General features: G+C 41.0%; 1 protein-coding gene and 1 pseudogene across 6 annotated transcripts in view; one reads left to right on the top strand and one right to left on the bottom strand.

The window, feature by feature from the left end:
- Nfat5 (nuclear factor of activated T cells 5) overlaps positions 1-19,719 on the bottom strand; it is a 119,910-nt gene extending 100,191 nt beyond the window's left edge. For 2 of the 6 annotated variants that reach the window (XM_051169229.1, XM_051169230.1), the window contains exons 1-2: positions 19,287-19,719; positions 17,452-17,505 (exon numbers count right to left, since the gene is read on the bottom strand). In XM_051169229.1, the coding sequence (XP_051025186.1) occupies positions 17,452-17,505; positions 19,287-19,359 (127 nt within the window). In that variant the 5' untranslated portion in view covers positions 19,360-19,719. Of the gene's footprint in view, positions 1-17,420; positions 17,506-19,286 lie in introns of those variants that run through there. The other 4 variants (XM_051169231.1, XM_051169236.1, XM_051169232.1 and 1 more) reach the window with 4 other exon arrangements.
- Positions 3,667-4,242, top strand: LOC127209611 (60S ribosomal protein L31-like; annotated as a pseudogene).
- Positions 19,720-20,137: the final 418 nt, after the last annotated feature.

Raw genomic sequence — 20,137 nt, 5'->3', positions numbered from 1 at the left:
TGTTATCTGTCCCTTTAAATTCAAGAGAAACACAAACTGTAAATCTCAAATCCCTGGTTTTTCCTTGGGTGCCAAAAACTTACTTTTCTTTCTCTCCTTCCTTCCTATCTGTTTCTAGAGACAGGGTTCCTCTGTGTAGCCATGGCTATCCTGAACTCACTCTGTAGACCACGTTGGCCTTGAACTCAGATATCCTCTTGCCTCTGACTCCCTAGTGCTGGGACTGAAGGCATGTGCCAGCACTGCCTGGTGCCAAAACTTTCTTCTTTTTGTTTGTATGTTTGTTTTGTTTATGACACTGAGGGTTGGATTCAGTACCATGTACATGCTAGGCAAGTTTCCTATCATGGAGATATAGTCAGTCAGACTAGACAACTTTTTTTTTAATTTTAAAGATTTATTTTTATTTAATGTATATTGATGTTTTGCCTGTATGTATGTTTGTGTGAGGATGTCAGATCCCCTGGAACAGGAGTTACCTACAGACAGTTGTGATCTGCCATGTGGATCCTGGGAATTGAACCTGGGCCCTCTGGAAAAGCAGCTAGTGCTCTTAAGCACTGAGCCATCTCTCCAGCCCCACTACATAACTCTTACACTTGGGATCCTCATGCCTCTTACTCCAGAGTGGCTCGGTTTATAAGAATCCCGTGCCAATAGACCTGCCCCATCTTTTCCTTTATATTCCTTTCATTAACTCCTTTACCCCAGCAAAAATTCCTATTGATGTTGCTACTGTATCTTTTTACCTTCCCTCAGGAGCTTCTTGATGCAACTCTTTTCAGTTTTAGTACAGTGCCTATCTGCCTCTACGTCCTCCACTTATATTTATCACTCAACTAACTAGCCTTCTGTTCATAACATTGCAATCAGTTCCTAATGGACTTTACATCTCACCTCTGACATAGTGGATTATTAATACTTTCAGAAACGTATTGGTAGCAAAGGGCTTGCCACCAAGCCTGACGACTGGCACTTGATTCCCAAAACTTACATGGTAGAAAGAGAGCACTCATTTTCTTTAACAAATTGTTTTCTACCTCCACATATGTACCATGGCATGCTTCCCCCACATAAATGAATGAAATATAATTAAATTTACTTAACTTACAAATATTTGTATTTGTTCTATATGCTGTTTGGTTTGAATATATATGTCTGTGTACCACATGCATGCCTGATGCTCATGGAGGCCAGAAGGATCCAATCCCTGGAACGTGAGTTACACACAGTTGTAAACTGCCATTTGGGTTCTAGGAATCAAACCTAGGTTCTTTGGAAGAACAGCTATTGATGTTAAGTGCTGTTGTTGAGCCATCTCTCCACCCTATCAGCCCCATAATTAATTCTGTTAACTAAGCCTGAACTCAGAGCTGTACATATGATATACACACACACACACACACACACACACATACATGAGGAGGGGAGGCGGGGAGAGGATCTTACTGTACAGCCCTGGATAGCCTAGAATGGGCTTTGTAGACCAGACTAAACTCACAATCACAGAGATCCCACCCACACTCACATGGATCTTCTTGCCTCTGCCTCCAAAGTGCTGTGTTGTGGAAAGGCTATTTGACTCTAGAAGGCTTCTCTAGCCCAGCTAGTTTCCAAATATTCGACCCAGAGACCTTTTAAATTTATAAAAGCTTTAAGACATCATAAATGGGCAGGTATAAACCCTCTAAGCTACACACCCAAGTTACTTGTCATAATTGTTCTTGCCTGAGTAGTTTCTATTCCATCAGTCTGTCCTCAGGGTGCACTTGCACTTACTTCCCTTGGTGATATGCTCCTAATCCATCCAGTATAGCCCTCAGCGTCTCTACTCCAGCTCTTCTCCCTTCTATCTCCCCCTAGTGGTCTCTATCTCACCCCAGCCCGGAACCTAAGCTCCACCTACCTCTCTTCTGTCCAGTCATAGGCTTTAAGAACTTTATTAACCAATTAACTTTAAATTAGGCAGAGCAAAGTTTACAAAATAAAGACAAAGAAGATGCACTCCTCTCAACCTCAACACAATTACGCAATTAAATCATGGGAGGTCATTAGCATTATAATACACCCAGACCAACCCCCAACAGTGCTGGGCCTAAAAGTATGCACTACCACTCCCAGTCATAGATTTTTTAAAAAATGTATTGAAGCAGGATACTTTTAAGAATATTTTTTTTAAAAAAGGCTGGAGAGTTGGCTCAGCGGTTAAGAGCACTGGCTGCTCTTCCTAGATGGTCCGGAGTTCAATTCCCAGCAACTACATAGTGGCTCATAACCATCTATCATGAAATCTGGTTCCCTCTTCTGGTGTGCAAGTGTACATGCAGGCAGAGCATTGTATATGTAATAAATAAATAAATCTTTAAAAAAAAAAAAAAAATATTTAAAAAAAAAGTGTGTGTGTAGATGGCAAAGAGACTTCTTCAGATATAAAAAATCCTCTATTTGTTAATTCAATTTTTTTAATTAAAAATATATTGAGGCAAAAAATAAAAATTTTACACATATATATGTACACACACACACACACACACACATATATTTTTTTGAGGCTGGAGTAACTGCTCAGCAGTTAAGTCCACTTGCTGCTCTGCAGAAGACTAGAGTTCAGTTCCCAGCATCCATGTTGGGTGCACACAACTGTCTATAATACCAGCTGTAAAGGACCACTCTATAGCTGGTGCCCTCTTTTGATCCCCATGGGCATCTTCACACTACGTGGACACACATTCACACAAACACACAAAAAAATATATGAAGTGTCCGTGGAGCTGGAGAGATGATATGCACTATTCTTCCAGAGGACTGGCATGTGGTTGCCAGCACCCACGCCAGACCTATTATTACCCTAGCTCCAGAAGGATCTGGCACCTCTGACCTCTGTAGACACACACACATGTGCACATGCCCACAGACAGACAAAAATACACACATAAATAAATAAAAAATTCAGACTATTAACCCAACACCAGAAGCACATGTCTTCAGCCCCAGCAATAGGGAGGCAGAGGCAGGTGGATCTCTGGGATCAAGGTCAGCCTAGTCTACATGGAGAGTTCCAGGGCAGCCAGAGCCACACAGAGAAACCCTGTCTCAAAAAACCAAAATTTTAAAAGTTAAATCTTAGGGGAGAAGGGGTGTTAACTATACTTCCAAAAATCAAATTTGATCTGAGTATTATTTTTTAAGTGTCATTAAAAGACTTTTGGTTTGAGGTTAAAACAATTTCCAAAAAATTTTTGAAATGGCACTAAACATAAGTCTGCCATTTTGTACTATGTATTTATGCCAAGCGGTATTCTCAGTATCAAAGATTACAAAATCAAAATATCAATCATTGCTGAAAAATACTGAAATGCTCTGGTATCTTATGGCATCAAAGTTTAGCCAAGATTTAACTCTCACGTAAGGACAATCACATTCATCTCACTAGTATGCATATTTGCTTTAGTCTTTTATAAACAACAGAATTATGTATATATACCAAATAATTACTTTAAAATTAATCTATTTATTGATTTATTATCAATAAATGTTAGATCTGTATACTGACTTCATACCAATGGTACACGGGGTCATGTAAAACTTCCTCAAGCCTGAAAAGAGGTTATGAGGAGAAAAGCTTAAGAAGTCTTGATCTAGCCTTTCCAGCTTTGGCCCGGCAGAATGGCTCCCGTAAAGAGGAGTGGTGAAGAGCCAGGCGTGGTGGTGCACGCCTTTAATCCCAGCACTCGGGAGGCAGAGGCAGGCGGATCGCTGTGAGTTCGAGGCCAGCCTGGTCTACAAAGTGAGTCCAGGATGGCCAAGGCTACATAGAGAAACCCTGTCTCGAAAAACCAAAAAAAGAAGGGTAGTGAGAAAAAGAAGGGCTGTTCCACCATGAACGAGGTGGTGACGTGAGGATACACCATCAACATTCACAATTGCATCCGTGGAGTGGGCTTCCAGAAGTGTGCTCCTCGGGCACTCAAAGAAATTCAGAAATTTGCCATGAAGGAGATGGGGACTCCAGATGTGCGCATAGATCCCAGGCTCAATAAAGCTGTCTGGGTCAAAGGAATAAGAAATGTTCCATTTCGTATCCGAGTACATTTGTCTAGAAAACATAATGAAGATAAGGATTCACCCAACAAGCTCTATACAGTGGTAACTTACGTGCCTGTTACCACATTCAAGAATCTACAGACTGTCAATGTGGATGAGAACTAACCTGCTGAATGCCAAATAAAGTCACAGAACGACTCCCGGCCCCCCCAAAAGAAATTTGGGGGGGTTTCGAGACAACGACAACGATGATAATAGCTACTACTTATTTCATTTTTCAGGGCATTTTGTTTGTGACAAGGTCTCATAGAACTCAGGCTCCTCTCTAACTGACGATGTACTTGGGGATAACCTTGACCTCCCAATTTGCCTACTTCTGCAGGGATTATAGGCATGCATCATGAAGCTTATAAAGCTTGTGTTCTTTCACTATACAAAACGGAATATTTTGAGGACTGGAAAGATGGCTTGGTAATTAAGAGCACTTATTGCTCTTCCAGAAGACTCAGGTTCAATTTTCAGCACCCACATGGCCGCTTATATCATCTGTAAGTCCAGTTCCATAGGATCTAAAGCCCTCTTCTGACCTCTTGCAGGCACCCTATGCACATAGTGCACAGGTTACAGGCATGCAAAACAACCATACATATAATAGTAACAATAACAATAAGAATTTTAATGATATATTTTCTTCCAATAATGAACTTATATCAGTTTACCATCTTCCCTCCGTTTTTCTTTTTTGTTTTGTTTTGTTTTGTTTTGTTTTTTGTTTTTCGAGACAGAGTTTCTCTGTGTTAGTGTTGGCTGTCCTGGACTCGCTCTGTAGACCAGGCTGGCCTCGAAGTCACAGTGATCCATCTGCCTCTGCCTCCCGAGGTGCTGGGATTAAAGGCGTGCGCCACCATGCCCGACCACTCCAAAGTTCTTATTTTATATACCAAACAGTTTTAGGATCAAACCAGTCTTGTATTTTCAGAGTTGCTGGTGGCATTAGTGTAATCCTGGATACTCTGAAGGTAGAAACAGAGTATTCAAAATTTTAAGGCCTTGACTGGGTTACAGAGTGAGTTCTAGAAGAGCTTGGACAATTTAGTGACACTGTCTCAAAACAACAAAAGGAAAGGTGGCATGTAAGTCAGAAGTCGAGCACTCATAACAGTTTCCAGGGACTATGACCATAATAAAAGTGATGAATCAAGTTATTCATTTGGCAAATGCCCTTTCATTTCAGCTCCCTCCTCAGATATTTTATTATAACATAAGAGGAGAGGATGAGGCAAAGGTCATATTTTTAAAACATGACAAATAAAATTCTAAGATTTGTTGGTTAATTTATGCATTTAGGAAATAAACATACACAGTGTTCAAATTATATCAAAACTTTAGAATTAGTTTGGTTTGGGCAAAAGAATCCTAGAAAAATACATATTTAAACCTGAAATATTCATATTCTCTCTCCCGTTGTTTGTTTGTTTGTTTGTTTAGAGGTCTCACTCAACAATTGAGGCTGTCTGGGAACTCACTGTAAGATCAGTCTGGCCTTAAACTTTAAATCCTACTGCTTCAGTTTACTGAGCAGCTGTATTACAAACCTATGTCACCAGGTCTAGTCACTTATAAATTTAAATTAAGGAGAAAATACAGTTAAATACACATGTAAAACTGCTCTCCACAGCACTGTTTATAAAAGCAGAACTGGAAACACCCTAAATGTAAATGCCATTAGTGCAAGACGGATAAATAAATGACTCAAACATATCATGATAGAATGCAATCATTAGAAGCACACATTAGGACCATATCAAACGTGTATTCTGTAACGTACAGTTTAGTGAAGCAGGCTATAAACAGTGTAAGATCATTACAAAAAAACTAGGGCTGGAATGATGACTTAGAGGTTAAGAGCACTTGAACAACGTACAGTTCTTTCAGAAGACCAACTTCAGTTTCCAATACCCACTTTTGGCAGCTCATAACCATGTAACTCCAGCCCTAGGGGATCTGATTTCCTCTTCTGGCCCCCAGTGACACCTGCAAGCACATGCATGTACTTCCACCCATCCTCCACATGCATGCTTTTTTTTAAAATTCCCAACACCTACATGGCAACTCACAACTGTCTGCAACTCCAGTTTTAGAAGTCCAACACCCTCACAGACCTACACTCAAGCAAAATACCAATGCACAGAAAAAATAAAAAGGAACCATGAAAAAAAGTTTATAGCCTGAAAAACAAAAGCTTTAAATTTTTGGGTTTTTTTTGTAAATAAAAATCTTAAAGGATAATTTATCCAAATTTTTAAAATGTCCTTTTAATAGATTTAACTTTTCTTCAAAATGCTCTAGCAAAATATATTCACTTAAAAAATATTTAGCCAGGCAAGGTGGCACACGCCTTTAATCCCCAGGGCTCAGGAGGCAGAGGCAGGCAGATGGCTGTGAGTTCAAGGCCAGCCTGGTCTACAAAGCGAGTCCAGGATAGCCAAGGCTACCCAGAGAAACCCTGTCTCAAAAAAAAAAAAAAAAAAAATCTCATAAAAAGTAAACAACAATATTTTAATGTTCATATATAACAAGTGTTAAACCACCCAACAGTGCCCTTTAAACCAGACCTTCAATGAACATAATTATATCTCAATTTAACAATTATCCAAGACCCTCATTAACCACATTAATGTCTAATTAATGATACAAGCACATAAACACCTTGCTGAGGCTCAGTATAGCTTAAAGTTTCCATAGCTACAAAACTGTGTCTCACTTCACTAATGTAGATTTTCTTCTTTTGGGCTCACTGCCACAATTCTGTGACATTTATTGGGTAACTGCAATCCTCCTATAATTAAATATAAACATTTGCTTTCTACAAATCAACAAAATGAATCAGACATGCAATAGTAATTTTATCCCATCTAAGTGAGACTAATATACCTACTCATAAATTTTTCATTAAGTCATTTATCTAGTTTCTGATTATTAAGTATGTAGTACAGCAGCCAAGGCTCACACCTGCAATCCCAGAAGTTAGGAAGCAGAGGCAAGAGGATCACAACCTTAAAGTCATCCTCAGTTACATATTGAATTTGAGATTAGCCTGAACTACTTGAAACATAGCGCCACTATCTCCCAAGAAAAAGAGAGAAAGAAAAAGAGACTCAGTATGTTTCACTTAAAGTTTTAAAATTATGAACATTTTTATGGTAAAATATATTAAATTTATACTATCTTAGGCATTTTTAAGCATACAATTCATGACATTAAGTAACTCACAATAATACAGGAGCACAACTTTTAGCCAAGCCTTGTCTTTCTGTTTGGCTTACCTCACTCTGTTTTTGTTTTCTGAGACAGGATCGCTATGAAGCAAAGACTAGGCTGACCTTGAACTTCTGATCCACTTCCAGCCTCTACCTCCTAAGTGTTGGGTTTATAGGCATAAGCCATGACTGGCTTATTTTCTGTTTTCAAAGTTAGTACTCAATGTGGGAAGTATTCAAATTTCTGTTTTAGGGTGAATAATACTTCACTGTTCTCATATATAATATATGTTGCTTAGCTATTACATGTATTCACAGACATTGTTTCATCTTTTTTTTTTTTTTGAGCCAGTCTATGTAGACCAGGTTGGCAACATACTCATAATTTTCTAGCCTGCTGAGGTTACAGGTATGTGCCACCTTGCCAGACCTTCTGTGTGAGTGAATGAACTAAAGGCTTGTGTATGCTTGGCAGGCACTCTACCCTTGAGCTATATCATTTCCATCTTTCACTATTATAAAAACATTGCTAGTATGAAAGTATCTGTTTTAAATCCCTGCTTTCATATGTAACCACAAGTAGAATAAATGGACTGTGTGAGAATTATGCTTAACCTGTTGAGGAACTGCCTGTTGTACATAGCCGCTACAGCAGTGAACATTCCCACAGTCAATGTTATTTTATATTCCATAATGAATACTTTATTATTAGAGCTTGCCTTAGACAAAAAAATTCAAGTATAATTCTACTGTTTTGATCACACTTTTCCTGTACATGTTATGCATATATGTGTGCACTGATATAATTAATATACTATACAAAATTCATCTATTTAAAGTGAATAATGGCTTTTAGTATAGTTCAAGTTTTTATAGCCATTATTATAAAGTATAGGACAGTTTTGTCACTCCTAAAAGATTCATAGCCAGTGTTCTTTTTTTTTCTTAATATTTATTTATTTATTATGTATACATTGTTCTGCCCAAATGTGTGGCTGCATACCAGAAGATGGCACCAGATCTCTTTGTAGATGGTTGTGAGCCACCATGTGGTTGCTGGGAATTGAACTCAGGATCTTTGGAACAACAGACAGTGCTCTTACCTCTGAGCCATCCATCTCTGCAGCCCATAGCCAGTGTTCTTAACCACTGAACCACCTCTTTAGCCCAGAATGTTCCAACTTTTCTGAGGAAATACCAGATTATTTACAATGGTAGCTTCATGATTTTACATTCCCACCAATAGTGTATACATCTCCACATGATCATAAATAGTATCTTTTTTGTTGTTGTTGTCCTTTTCTGTTTCTTTGAGACAGGGTCTTACTATGTTACCCAAGTTGGCTTCAAACACCTAGGCTCAAGGGTTTTAATACCTCAGTCTTCTGTGTAACTGGGACTACAAACATGTATTACAATTTGGCTCATGTTTTTTACCATAGCCATGCCAGCAAGTAAGAGAAATATTTCTGGTGATTTTAATTATACTTCCCAATGTTAATGATGCAGAACCTCTCACATGTTTTAAGTAATTTATATAATTTGTTGAATATTTTAATGCTTAACAATATTAAAATTAGTATGTCCTAAAATATAAGCAAGTAGTTTACTATCACTAAAGTCAGCATGTTCTTTTTTTTTTTTTTTTTTTAAAGATTTATTTATTATTTATACAGTACTCATACCAGAAGAGGGCCCAGATTGCATTATAGATGGTTATGAACCACCATGTGGTTGCTGGGAATTGAACTCAGGACCGTTGGAAGAACAGACAGTGTTCTTAACCTCTGAGCCATCTCTCCAGTCCCTGTCAGCATGTTCTTAAACAAAAGTATGTTTACAAGTAGGATTCTGTGCCAGGTGGTGGTGACACATGCCTTTAATCTCAGCAGTCAGGGAGGCAAAGGAGGTAGATCACTGTGAGTTTGAAGCCAGCCTGGTCTACAAAGTGAGTTCAGGACAGCCAAGGCTACAGAGAAACCCTATCTCAAAAAACCAAACAACCAAACAACCAGACAAACAAACCAAGTAGGTTTTGCTGCCCTTAATATAAATAGTTATTCTAATCAACGAAATAAAGTAGTCAAGACTTTACTCTGTATTGATAACTGCTTGCCTCGTTTGACTGACATTTTATTTTTAAAAGAATTATTTCTAGGCTGCAGCTCAGTGTTGGAATATATGCTGAGCATGCAAGCATGCGGGCTTTGGTTCAATATGGAGCAACACAAAACATCAAGTAAGTCCCTTCAGGTTACTCTCTTACTTCTACACATGTATTCTGTGACACATGCCTGTCTATATGTATACGCAAGTAGTTAATATAAAAAAGAAACAACATAGTCTTAAACTTCTCATCGCTACTCCATTGGGAAGAACAGCAACTTGTTAATTTAAACCTACATCTGGTCTACAGCCACTGCCATAGGGCACACTTAAACATGCTCTATCTTAATAATTTATAAAAATGTCTGTAATGAAACTTTAAAACAAACATACCTCTATACCCAGGCATAGAGGTGCATACCTTTAATCTCAGCACTTGGGAGGCAGAGAGGCAGAGACAGTCTGATCTCAATGAGTTCAAGGATAGGCCAGTGAGTACTAGGACAGCCAGAGCCTCAAAATAAGTAAATAGACAGACAGATAGCTAGAGTGAACCTTTACCAACAAACGTGTTCTTTCATAGTGTTAAAAATCATTTAAATGTCTAGCATCTTAATAGTAGTGTAGAATTTAGTATGTATAACTATTAATCAAATTTTGATTTTATTCAAAATCAGCATTTTCTACACACAGGCAAAACACTGTACACTTACTTGTAAGGAACCAAAGAACTCATATTCTGTGCTGGAGATGTAGGTCAGTCAGTGCAATGCCTGTCTAGCTTTCACAGTGTCTTGAGTTTGTTGCTCAGCACTACATAAGTAGGTATGGGAGCATAGGCCTATAACCCCAGTACTTGAGAGGTAGAGACAGGAGAATCACAATTAGTTCAAGGTCATCTTCAAGTATATAAAAAAGCTTAAAGCAAACCTGGATTGAAGATATCCTGTTTTAAATGAAAACAACAAAAATCTTTCATATTGATTTGCCTTTATGAAAAGGAAAAGTAACTTAGTAACTCCAAAGAAAGTACCCTGGATGCTTGTAGTGAAGAAAAGTACTGTGATTTCCTTCAGGTAGGTTCTCAGGGCCACACTGGAATTCGAATGGAAATATTCTAATTCCTAACACAGAACTTTCAGGAAGTTCAGGAAACAAAAACCAGACCCAGCAAGAGAAAGAACCAATTCTGAGGCTCCTATTCTGTTGCCCATCTCTTCTCAATTTTATTTTGTCTCTGACACATACCAGCAGAAATAAGAAGCAGCAGAAACAGATCCTTGTGATGCCATAGGAGTACTACTGCCAAATAAAGCAAGTGCCCTGGCTCAGCAAGACTAACAGTTTGATGATGTGAACTCCATCTCTGGAACCCATGGTGGAAAGAGAACTAACTCCAGAAAGTTGTCCTCAGCCTCCACAGTATGGTGAGTAACCCATCTACATCACAGTTCATACAAACACAGAGTGATAAACAACATTAAAGTAACGAGACAGAGACAGAGAGAGAGAGAGAGAGAGAGAGAGAGAGGAGAAAGAGAGAGAGGAGAGAGAGACAGACACTGAGACTCAAGTGACTTAATCATCCCCATTTCTAAGTATTTTATGGCTTCTGCTTTTTTCTTTTCCCACTTTTCACTCCTAAGCCTGATTATCAGCCAAGACAGAGTTTAACCTGTGATATGCTGCAGCTAACTCATAAAGATCCTTACCTAAGATAGCAAACATTTGCTAACTGTGAACACTAAAATACTCCCCTCGAAGTAGACATGAACTTCCCTAACAAGAAACTATCAACTGATAACCTCTCACAAAGGAAAAATCTCCAATGGAGTCTCACAGTATATGAAAAAAAAAAAACAAACTTATTTTGAATAAGTAAAATAAGCCGGGTAGATAGTGGCACATAACTTTAAAATTCCAGCTCTCGGGAGGCAGAGGCAGGTAGATGTCTGAGTTTCAAGCCAGCCTGATCTATAGAGCAACTTCCAGAACAGCCAAGGCTACATAAAGAAACCCTGTTTCAAAAAACAGAACAAAACAATCAAAAGATAAAACTTAACTAAGCAAATAAAAAAGTTGCCCTTCAAAGGATCACCATGTTTCTACTGATTTCTATTGTGTAATATATTGAATTTCTTCCATTATCTCTGGGAAACTTCTTAAAGAATCCTATATTCCTGTAATTCTCACACAGCTTAATTCTAGCATTTAGGAGGTAGAACCAAGAGGACAGGCAATTCAAAGCCATTCTCTAAGAGACCAGCTTTGGCTACAAAACCAAAAACCAAAAAACAACAACAACAAAACCCGAAACCAAAAACCAAAAAACACCTTTCTCCAAAAACAAAAGACTAGTCAAGCAGTGGTGATGCATGCCTGTAATCCCAGCACTTGGGAGGCAGAGGCAAGCCGATCTCTGTGAGTTCGAGGCCAGCCTGGTCTACAGAGAGAATTCCAGGACAGCAAGGGCTACACAAAGAAACCCTGTCTCAACAAAACAAAACAAAATAAAACAGAAACAAAGGACTGACAATAAAGCACACAATAGGGAATCACTGGGAGAATGAACAAACGAGAAGCTGAGATGAATTAGTTCCGACTTCTGATATGTTTGAGTATCACTATTTTCATAATGATAGTTACAGTCTTTAGGTATGACCCAAGCTGATAACTATTAAATAAAAGTTTAAAACAAAAAAGAATCAATAGATTTCTTAATGTTTATTTTTTATTTTACTTGCATATATGTGAATGCATCACAGGCATGTCTAGCACTCTTTAAGGTCAGAAGAGGGCATTAGATCCCATGAAACTGGAATTAGGGATGGCTGTGAACCACTATGTAGGAACCAAGCCCAAGTCCCAGGTAAGAACAGCCAGCTCTGAACCTTTCTGCTCTCTCTCCAGGCCTGAATTCAATAGGGTTGGGTTTTTTCCTTTGTTTTGTTTTTGAGACAGAACTATGGAATGCTGAGATTAAAGACACGCACCAATGGGTTTTAAATGTTAGATATTTTCAGTTACCTCTTTCCAGTAAGACAGACAGACAGACAGACAGACAGACGCACACACACACAATTAAGAGCACTTCCTGCTCTTGCAGAGGACAGGGGTTCAATTCCCAGCACCCACATGGTGACTTAACAACCACCTCTAATTCCAGTTCCAGGAGATCTCAAAACCCCTTATGGTCTCCTAGACACTGCTTGCACATGGTATACATGCAAGCAAGCAAGATACTCACACTCATAAAATAAAAATGAACGTTTAAAAACAAAAATACAAATTTTTAAAATGTATCCATTTTTTAAATTTATGTGTATGTATGCCATGAATGTGAGGGGCCCTTTGAGGCAAGAAGAGAGCACTGGATCTCCTGAAGCTGAGGTCATTTTAATGGTTATGTATTATTATATTAATTAGTTAAGACTCTGTACCTCTTGCCAGGCAATCATCATATTAAGTAAAATCGTGGTAGCAAAAAGACCCTGCACTGTTTAATAGGAAGGCTAAATGCAAACTCTGCTGAATGGCAAGGATATTTTTAATCTATTTATCAACTTTAGTAATTTCCAAATGCAGGTTTTTTAACTTGTTTTCTTAAAATCTTAAATTGGCAAGCTGGGTGTGGTGGCACACACCTTTAATCCCAGCACTCGGAAGGCAAAGGCAAGAGGATCTCTGAGTTCGAGGTCAGCCTGGTTTCGAATGAGTTCCAGGGCAGCCTGGGCTACACAGAGAAACTCTGTCTCAAAAAACAAACAAACAAAACCTTTACGTCGGCTGGACATGGTTGGAAACACCTGTAATCCCAGCACTGAGGGACTGAGACAGAAGGACTGAAAGTTTGAGACAGGGAGAAGGAGGAAAGGAAGAAGCAGAAGCCCGAATCAGTAACTGATAAGCTATGTGATTCTAAGTTAATTACTTCATGTCCATATGCCTAGCACTCATGCCAGCACTCAAAAGGATGACAGGAGGACCAAAAATTCAAGGATAACCTGGGCTCAGAACATGTCTCAAAAAAGAAAGAAGGCTGGAGAAGATGGCTCAGTAATTAAAAGTACCACTAGCTGTTCTTCCAGATAACCTTGGTTCAATTCCCGGCAACCAAATGGTGGCTAACAGCCATCTTTAACTCCAGTTTCAGGGGATCTGACACCCTCTTCTGGCTGCCTCATGCACTACATGCATGTGATGAAGAAGACATTCATTCATATAAAATAAAAACAAATTAAATAAAAAAAAAAAATTGGGCTGGAGAGATGGCTCAGTGGTTAAGCGCACCACCTGCACTTCCAAAGGGTCCTGAGTTCAATTCCCAGCAACTACATGAGGGCTCACAACCATCTATAATGTGATCTGATGCCCTTTTCTGCAAATAAAGCATTCATATACAATAGAATAAAATAAATTTTTAAAAAATTCAGAGAGAGAAATGAATGAACATGATTGAATTTGGTGGCTTGGGAAATGGCTCCATAAGAAAAGTGCTTTTACGTAAGCATGAAGACCTGAGTTCAGAGACCCAGCACCCACATAAAGTTAGCCATGCCTGTGATCCCAGCACCAGAGAGGCAGAAACCCTTGGGAGTTTGCTGGTTAGTCAGTCAAATTAGTGAATTCTAGGTTCAGGGAGAAACTTTAAACAGGAAGGCAGAGATAAACTGAGGAACCTCTGGGTCCCACTCAGAAGTATACACATATACATGCACACATGAAAAAAGACTTCAGTGAATCATGGGGGCAGTAAGGTGGCTTAGCAGGTAAAGGCACTTGCCACCAACCTGAGTGTGATCCCAGAACCACACGGTAGAAAGCAAGAACTGATTCCTAAAAACTGTCCTGACCTCCATGTAAGTACTATGGCACACATGCCTACAAGATATAACGTAAGTGTATTTAAAGAATTCAGTAGCAAGCTCTTGACATATAGCACTCTACAGAGATTTATGTTCAACAGTTTTCCCCACTGTGGTTTTTTTTGGGGGGTTAAGGTTCACAATCTGTAACTTGAAATTCATTTCCATCTCTGCAATCCTCCTGCCTCACCCACATCATCTGCTTGGACTACAATTTTAAAGGAGATTACAAATATATTGATACACCAGAAGCAACAGCTTCCTAATATACTCCATCTTGCAAAGATGACAAAAGAGAATGAAGAAATGAAATAGACTACACACTTCTTAGTAAAAGAATATTTTAAAAGTCAACACAAAGCTGGGTGGTGGTGGCATATACCTCTAATCCCAGCACTTGGAAGGCAGAAGCAGGCAGATCTCTGTGAGTCTGAGGCTAGCCTGGTCTACAGAGTGAGTTCCTGGACAGCCATGGCTACAAGGAGAAACAACCCTGTCTCAAAAACCCAAAAACAAAACAAAAATAGTACAAGAAGCCAAGCCTGGTAGAATATGCCTTCAATCCCAGCACTCAGGATGCAGAAGCAGGCCTATCACTTGAGTTCAAAGCCAACCTGGTCTACATAGTGAATTCCAGGCCAATCAAACAAAACATAACAAAGAAAAAAAGAGAAAGAAAGACAAATCACAATGAGGCTGCAGATAGCTCAGTCGTTAAAAGTACTGGCTATTCTTCCAAAGGAGAATTTGTACTGCAGCACATACGTGCATCACATGGCTCAAACCGCCTCTAACTCTAGCTCCAGGAGATTTAATGCCCTCTTCTGGCCTCCTTAGGTACCCACAAGCACATCTGTTTACAAGCACACACTGGAGTAAAAGAAAATATGGGGTTTGTTTTGTTTTTTGTTTGTTTTTCAAAACAGGATTTCTCTGTGTAGCCTTGGCTGTCCTGGACTCTTATAGTCCAGGACAGCCAAGGCTACACAGAGAAACCCTGTCTCAAAAAAAGAAAAAGAAAAAAAGAAAGAAAGAAAAAGAAAAAAAAGAAAGAAAGAAAGAAAAAGAAGGAAAGAAAGACTCCTACACGCCTTTAATCCAACTCTTGGGAGACAGAGACTAGTGGATTTCTGTTGAGTTTGAGGCCAGCCTGGTCTACAGTAAGTTCTAGGACAGCCCTACATAGTGAGACTCGGTCCCAAAAAACAAACAAAATCTTCTGGTCTTGAAAAAACAAACAAAAACCTTCCAAAAATGTCTCTTCTATTTGAATTGTACTTTTAAAAATATCTTCACACTAATAGACACACATGTGTGTGGCACACCTTATATGTACAAATATAGTCAATAAATATTTGAGAGCCTTTTATATGCTCTAAATTATGTTGTTAAAACAATGTAGCTGATGCTAAAGTTGAAAAAAAAAAAAAACACTAAACTAACTTTTAGGGGACTGGAGAAATGGCTCAGCAGTTAAGAGCACTGGCTGCTCTTCCAGAGGACCTAAGTTTGATTCCCAGGACATACATGACAGCTGACAACCATCTGTAACTCCAGTCTCTGGGTCTCTGAGAGCACAAGGTGTACATATGCTATACAGACATACAGGCAGGCAAAATACCCATACACACAAAAATAAATCTCAAAAACAACAACAAAAAAGAAACCGCCTAACACTTACAAAATACCTTCTTAAATAATTTTCCCTATTTTCCTCTTGCCTGATAATCTCTCTAATTATAATACTCCCTGCTAACGCTGGAACTCAGTTATACAACACTTACTCCCCATTCTTCAAGGCCCAGGTTAAATCCCCAATACTGCTGGGCATTGTGCCACACCCCTTTAATCTCAGCACTCTAAGCAGAGGCAGGGTAGATCTACAGATGTCTACATAGGGAGACCAGGACAGAGCTACATAGTGAGACCTTGTCTCAAAAACCAAAAATAAGTAAATGAATAAATCCCTAGTGCTGTCCAATAATATAATAATAAACAAATAAAACCAAACACTATAATTAAGCATTTTAATACACATTAGCTAATTAAGTAACACCTACTTTTGTAGAAGGAATAATAAAGTTTAGAATAGTAAAATCACTTGCCCCAGGTCACAGCGCTGAAGAAGTTGCTAAACTGGTATACAAACCTAAGCTGAATTACAACACCCACTTCTCCCACTGTATCTACAGGTCTACCTACCTCTAAGGGGAAAACAGCTGTACTGAAGTCCTATGAAAATATTTAAGGCCCTTTTCAAAGAGATCACAAAATACTTGTTACTGGACACATATATTTCATAGTGGCACTTGGCTTTGGGTAAGGAGTACTGACTAAAACACAGAAAGCATTGTTTCTGCTGCTGTTGAACTTTTCCTCCAAGCCTGTTACTTTCACCTTCTCAGCTCTATACAACTAAATTAATATTCTTGCTATCTAATACCAAGACTCTAACATTCAAAGATGGTAAGTATAAAGTCTTTTTAAAAATCTATTACAACAATGCAGAGTAAAGATATTTACTAAAACAGAAAAAGTTTTTTTAAATAATTATGAGCTGTTTAAGGTATATATCCTATTAACTCTTCCAGAACTTTCTTGGGGCCCTTTTTTCTAAGCAAAGTTGAATCAATTTTTATTACTTAGTTCTTCTTATTATAATGAAATAGCAATAATACCAATACTTGGTAAATAAATTATATATCATTTTGATATGCATAACATCCAAAAGTTTTCAATTTGGAATTTTCAAACTAAGTATGTGTTTGGTGTCAATGCAGTATTTATTAATTTATCACCTTTATGTTTGAACCTTTTCAAATTCTGTCTGTGTTTGAAAAGAAAATTCTTAACTGAAATTCTAAAGTAGAACACCCAACACATAATTTTAAATGTTTCTGAGGTATTTTCCCAAGGCCTCTCAAAACAGATACAATGGCCTACAAGTACTTCAAGCAGGGCAATGAAATCTACTGAAACATTTAGCTGCTCTAAAAGAAGGACCAGGCTCTTTAGCAAAAAAACAAAACAACAACAACACAAAAAACAAAACAAAACAAAACAAAAAACTACATTGTGTGAGTCTGCAAAGTTTCCCACTTTCCCATTTCAACTCCATTTCAAAGAAAAGCATTTGCATACTAACACAATATGCTGTGAAATGGAACTTTGCTGACCTTCCAATAGTCCAGCTCTATGAAAACTCTGTGATGGGAATAACTTCAGACAATCTGAAAAACACAAAAAGCATTAAGTACTTTTTATGCTGAATGAGAAAAAAAACAAAAAGCAAAAAACAAAACAAAACAAAAAAATCCGCCAAACATACATTTCTTACATAACTACTATGTATCTCTAAGAGCCTAAGCCTATATACTAGTTGAGTCTGTTCCCTGCAAAAAGGAGGCTGGGTTGCCTCTACTCTGGTCTTTAAGCTAAACTTAGATTTTGATAAAGCATTTGTTTGATGGAAGATTATGTGATGATTGCTGCCCAAATGGTGTTACTGCCCTGACTGTTTTTGGCATCCGATCGTGCATTAGCCCTATTTTAAGGATCAACTTTTGCTGTTTTCTCCTCCTTCTGACACTTCAAACTACAGCACTTCTAAGCTGCTCCAGGTAGTATCTGAAAAACCCCCTACAGGGCAGTGACTGCCAACTAAATTCATCAGAGCAACAGACAATGGCCTAACAGTTACTAAGCAGGACTATGTGTACAAATTCAATAGTCTGTAAGAGCATCTTCCCGGGTGAACCATAGCCCTCTGATTCACTAAAAAGGAATACACTAATGACAACACTAATGACTGGCTCAAGTCCTCTCCTATCCCCTACCTCCAAGAGGTGAAATTTTCAGGTGGATTTGTAAAACCAAAATAAGAAAAATGCTGGATTTCTCAGAAAAAGGGTTCACCGTGTTTTATATATTTTTTTAAATATAAAAGAACCGTCGCTCCCCCCCCCCCCCCGCCGCCGCCGCCACACACCGGTAAAAGAAATAGTGATGAATGAAGAGGGGAGTATTTTTGGTTTGATACCCCTTGCAAAGGGAACCTGTCCTGGCACATTCTTGTGGTGTCCAGTGTAGGAATTTTAACCCCAGCAGGGGTCACCTCAAGTGTTAATATTTTAGATGCTGGGAATCCCCTGCAGACCTTAGCCAAAATAGTTTTAAATAGGAATCTCTGCTCATTGCCTCTTCTTTGCAAGGAGCCCTTGAACAGCAAAGAAGAGAATTTTCTCAAAGGGCAAGACTGTGTCCGAGCCTGGTACTCCAGGGAGAGGAATACAAGTAATCAAGGGAGAGCATCCCTATCTTTGTAAAAGAGGATAAGTAATTAGAATGTCACAGAGGTGGAAAGAAGGAAAAAAGAAAATTCGGGCCTTTTCCAGGCAAGATGACAAGAAAAGGAAGAACGCTTGGCCGAGGGGGGCCGTCCCGACATGGAGAGGGAGTGGACTAGGCCGGAGGGGGGGGGGGGGGGGGAGGTAGGACGACCGCGCACAAACAAGCCGAAAGAGGGAGGAAAAAAAATGGTGACCCTGGGCTCTGAAGCCGCTTGGGGCCACCAGCCCTGCGTGGGGCAACTTTGCCAAGGAGGAGAGTCTAGGAGACGTGAGCCGGGGCGTCCCGACCCCCAGGCGGCCCCAGCAGCACCAGGACCGGTGGGGGTGATTCCCGAGCCGGGAGAGGACTGGGCCGGCAGGCCGCCGAGGGTGGCGGAGCAGGGACCTGCCGCCTCGCAGGTTACAAACCTCCAGGGCAGCAGAGGTCTCGGGGGCGCGCGGAGCCCGCGGCCCTGGCCGCCCCGGCCGCCCCGTGCCGCGCTGGGGAGGGGCCGACGCTCTGCAGCTCCGGAATCACCCGGGGCCCTCGGCGGCGCCCCAGGGCCAGTCCGGGACTCTCGGGAGGGGCAACCCAGGCAGAACCCGGGCCCCGACGGGGACCCCCGGGGACTCCGCGCGCCCGCGCTCCCCGCCCCCACGCCCCACCCCCCCACCTGACTCACCTCGCGAGTACAGGGACTTGGGCGATTCCAGGTCTAGGTCCGCGCTGAGCAATGAGATGAAGTCCGAGGGCATCGCAGCTCGACCCAGCCCGGCCCGAGGGCAGCGGGAGGGGGGGAGCGGCGGTGGCGGCGGCACCTCCTCTCCGGGACCGCGGGCACCGAACCGGGGGCGGCGAGGCGAGGGCGGCAGCCGCTGCCTCCTCCTCCTGCTCGAGGGCAGTCACTTCCCACCGGGGCCGAGCGACGAGAACGGCGGCGGAGTGGAGAGCGCCTCTGCAGAGTGAAGAACTGACTCCCGCTGAGTCCAGAGAGAAGAAGGTTCCAGACGGGGAAGGGGAGAGGAAGAGCCAACCGGTCCGTTTCGGGCTTCTCCTCAGCGCACACTGACGGCCGCCGCCACCGCCGCCGCCGCTGACAGGAATCTGAGCCCCGCCCCCTCGCGAGGCACTGCGCACGCGCGGAGGTGGGGGGAAAGGCCAGAGCCTGGAAGAGCCCAGCGGCCCCCCCACCCCCGGAGGGCGGGCAGGAGCGCCACAGAACAGCATCAACAAGGGCTTCGCTTCCTGCTGTCGCTGCCGCGGCTGCTTGCTGATCCCGGGCTGGGAAAGGGCCCCGCCACCAGGGAGGGAGGAGGGAGGCGGCCTGGCTTCTGGGGCCTCGCGAAGGGAAAAGATTTTTGCCACGACCTGGAGGCGGCGAGCCCGAGGCAGCCGGCCCTGGCACCATGGTGTACGCCGGAGGACACCGACCCTGGGGACTCTAGATGTCTGCTAGGGGAGGGGAAAGAACTCCAGAGATTTGCAGCGACCGAGGCCCGCACGCCTGAGCTCGCTCAGGAGGATGGGGTTCCG

This window comes from Acomys russatus, chromosome 26 (assembly GCF_903995435.1).
Source record: "Acomys russatus chromosome 26, mAcoRus1.1, whole genome shotgun sequence".
In the NCBI taxonomy this organism is placed as follows: Eukaryota; Metazoa; Chordata; class Mammalia; order Rodentia; family Muridae; genus Acomys; species Acomys russatus.
Note: the sequence above shows the minus strand (reverse complement) of the source record. Positions and strands in the feature narration are given on the sequence as shown.